At 46.0% G+C, this 3,279-nt stretch overlaps 1 protein-coding gene across 1 annotated transcript; it reads right to left on the bottom strand.

Annotated features, from left to right (window-relative positions):
• Positions 1-761: 761 nt before the first annotated feature.
• On the bottom strand, positions 762-2,767 carry LOC134798256 (uncharacterized). Its single transcript, XM_063770963.1, has 2 exons — positions 2,606-2,767; positions 762-2,037 (listed from the first exon to the last, which is right to left on the bottom strand). The coding sequence occupies exons 1-2, from the start codon at positions 2,765-2,767 to the stop codon at positions 841-843; spliced, it is 1,359 nt and encodes a 452-aa protein (XP_063627033.1). The 3' UTR covers positions 762-840.
• Positions 2,768-3,279: the final 512 nt, after the last annotated feature.

Raw genomic sequence — 3,279 nt, 5'->3', positions numbered from 1 at the left:
AATGGACCATCATCTGATATAGCCATTTCAATTGACGGACAGCCATTACCGAAAGTACATCAATTTAAGTATCTGGGATCGATGCTAAGCTCTGATGCCAACATCGATGCGGACGCTACCCCTAGAACAAATGCAGCCTGGCTAAAATGGAGAACCCTTACAGGTGTGTTGTGTGATGCCAAAATGCCGATCCGGCTGAAGGCCAAAGTCTACAAAACGGCAGTAAGACTAGCCATGATGTATGGTAGCGAGTGCTGGGCCGTCAAAAAGCAGCATGAACAAAAGATGCACACGACTGAAATGAGAATGCTAAGGTGGGCAGCCGGAGTAACAAGATTGGACAGAGTGCGGAATGAATATATCCGAGGTTCTTTTAAAGTTGCTCCCATAGTGGATAAGATGGTGGAAAGTCGCATGCGATGGTACGGTCATGTAATGCGACAGGACGAAAACAACGCTGTAAAGAAGGCCCTGGCTATCCCGGATAAAAAGAGAGGTAGAGGGCGACCGCCCGCCACGTGGTGGACAACCGTTGCTAACGATCTAAAACGAGCTCAACTGGACAAGCAGACAACCCAAGACCGACTGTCTTGGCGCCGTAAAACGAGGAGGGCCGACCGCAAATAAAGGGATAGGGCATGGCAGAAGAAGAAGAAGAAGAAGGCATAGGTAAAATACCTACCTTAAAAATATTTTATCTTTTAATGAAATGAAATGAAATGAAAATCTTTATTTCAGGCAACTAATGGCCCATACATAAATACCTTAAAACTAGCATACATATTATATAAAAATATATTTTATAACTAAACTTTAAAAAACTAAACACCACATATCACATTATGGCTGCGATGCATTACGCAACCCCGCAGTGTCAGGGAGCCGGCCGCGGAACCGCCGAAACTTGACACCCTTCGGCCAAAACTCCTCCTTGGTGAAGGTCGCTAGATGGTCAGTCGGAACGCTCACCACAAACGAATTAAAATTCGCATTGTGTCGAGATTCCAACTTTGCGACCCTCAGGATGAATCCGGTCTTCGTTTTCACATACTTTACGATGTCATCGACCTTCGTAAGGTAATGTAGACGGGACACATATAGCAGCGTCGACGGTGTTGCAGGACGCAGCATATGGTTCGCTCCAGTCGGTGCGGTACCACACTGATTCTGACGAGCCGGTTTTCTTCTCTTCTCCACCTTCTTGAAACCGTCCTCGTCACATCGCGACTCCCTTAGAGTCGGCTGTGATTGGTCCTTGTGAACAGGATCACGAAGGCTCTGCACCCCTTTCTTCGGCCGCTGCTTAGGCTTGGACACAGCAGGCGGCTTAGCGGCAGTACTAGCGTAGGAACGTTTCGGGGTTAACGTACTCTCGCGTGACGTGCGCGTCTCCGGTGACATAGACGGGCGGGCGGCGGGGCGCGGGTCGGCTGTCGCCTGCTCAGCAATTGCCGACGCATCCAAATTCGCGGGTTCAAAACCGCCGATGGACACATTCTGCGCAACGTGACACACGGATATGTTAGAGGTATCTGACCTACATTCCGAATGTGCGCTACGTAATAACGCCAATTCGGAACGTAGCTCACTGATGGTATTATTAGATACCTCTAACTTAGCCTGTACTTCTGCCAGACTCGTCTTCAGGAATGTTATGTCCTTCAGCAGCCTGGTGACGTCGACGTGATCAAAGGTAACCGGCGGTAACCGGTCTAGCCGCTTCGCAACGAAGGCAGGCACGTCGTCTGGATCGGTCTCCTTGAACAGTTTTATTATGTCCTGGAGACTCTTCACGCCACCATCCCTCCGACGGGATGGCATCTGGTCAGTTTTGCCGAGCGTCTGGAAGAGCAGCGCCTTGCCACTGCAAATGTCGTCTTCACTGAAACTTGATTTGCAGATCTGCCTGATGCTGACTTCATCCATGGTGTCTACGGCGTTCTGTACAAACGCCAGTAATTCATTCGCTATGAGTTGTTGCGAACTCATCGCGAAAAGTACGGGGCAGCGACTTAAGTCACGCCGATCACGAATAAATATTTTATTCGATATTATGCAGTGAAGCGCGTCCGATTCCAAGCGCGCATCACACTTTTAATGTAAACAATAACGTAAACATTTTAATTTAACACTTAAATGCCATACCTATTTTATATTTGCTTCACGAACATGTGAATTGCAAAATAATTAGGTAATTATTGGTTTCAGGAAATAAAATGTTATGTGATTGGACTGATAGGTAATAATAAAGGGCGTGCATCTGCGCCGGTCATAAAATTATTTTGGCTGACCAAATGTTAACGCTTACCAAAATTAGAATACGATTGATATATTCTGATTTCTGACCCGTAGCCAACGTGCCAATCGTTAACGCTCCGTAGCGTATCATAGTCATCTCTCTCTATAACTCTTCCACACTAGTGTAGGTAATGTATTAACTTGATAAGTTGATATTATAAAGAAAAAAATGTATAACTGCAAATAGATTATAAAGAAAAAAACCGGCCAAGTACGAGTTGGACTCGCGTTCCAAGGGTTCCGTACATTACACTATTTTTAACATTTTATTTTTTATGTGAAGCGTGAGTGAAATATAGACCTGCGCAAACCGGTGGAGCGCAGCGCAGATCACCGAGGAGGATTTAAACCGCGCAGCGCACACCGACGAGGTAAAATCCCCCGCGATACCGCGAGCGCCCGCCAATCCGTCGCTGGCGGCCGGCGCACCAAGGAGCACTTCGGCGCAGGCCGGGGGATGCCGCGACATGTACTCTATCAAAAGGGATTAGTGACTAGTGTGCACAAGTTCTCCCCCGTCGTCCCGGCGCTACCCCGGCGCACTCGGGAGGCCTCGGCGCATACCGGGGGATGCCGCCGCCTACCGTCGCAGTATCCTCTAACATGCTCCTCGATGCCGCGGAGTAAATAGATTCTTAAAATATAAAATGAGCTCTTTAATTTGATATGTATGTAACACGATATAGTTAGAGAAACTTTATTTAAAAAAAATCATTTACGCCACAAATGTGCTTAAAATTGCTTAAAATTGGCACTTGCTTGAAATTTATTTGTTTACGTTAACATAAAACGCGGTTATGAAAACGTAACAATGTCAAATATTGTTACAATAATGATAACAATTACTACGTTTACATTATGAACATCCTTTACACACAAAGCTTCGTAACTGGTCTGTGGTGCATACTAATTTCTTGAATAGTGCTCTGATTAACTCTGTGGTCTAAACTATGAGCGGTTGTAAATATTTACCACTTAATA

The sequence above is a fragment of the Cydia splendana genome, chromosome 1 (genome assembly GCF_910591565.1).
Source record: "Cydia splendana chromosome 1, ilCydSple1.2, whole genome shotgun sequence".
In the NCBI taxonomy this organism is placed as follows: domain Eukaryota; kingdom Metazoa; phylum Arthropoda; class Insecta; order Lepidoptera; family Tortricidae; genus Cydia; species Cydia splendana.
The sequence above is the reverse complement of the archived record's forward strand: the minus strand, read 5'-3'. Positions and strand labels throughout refer to the sequence as shown.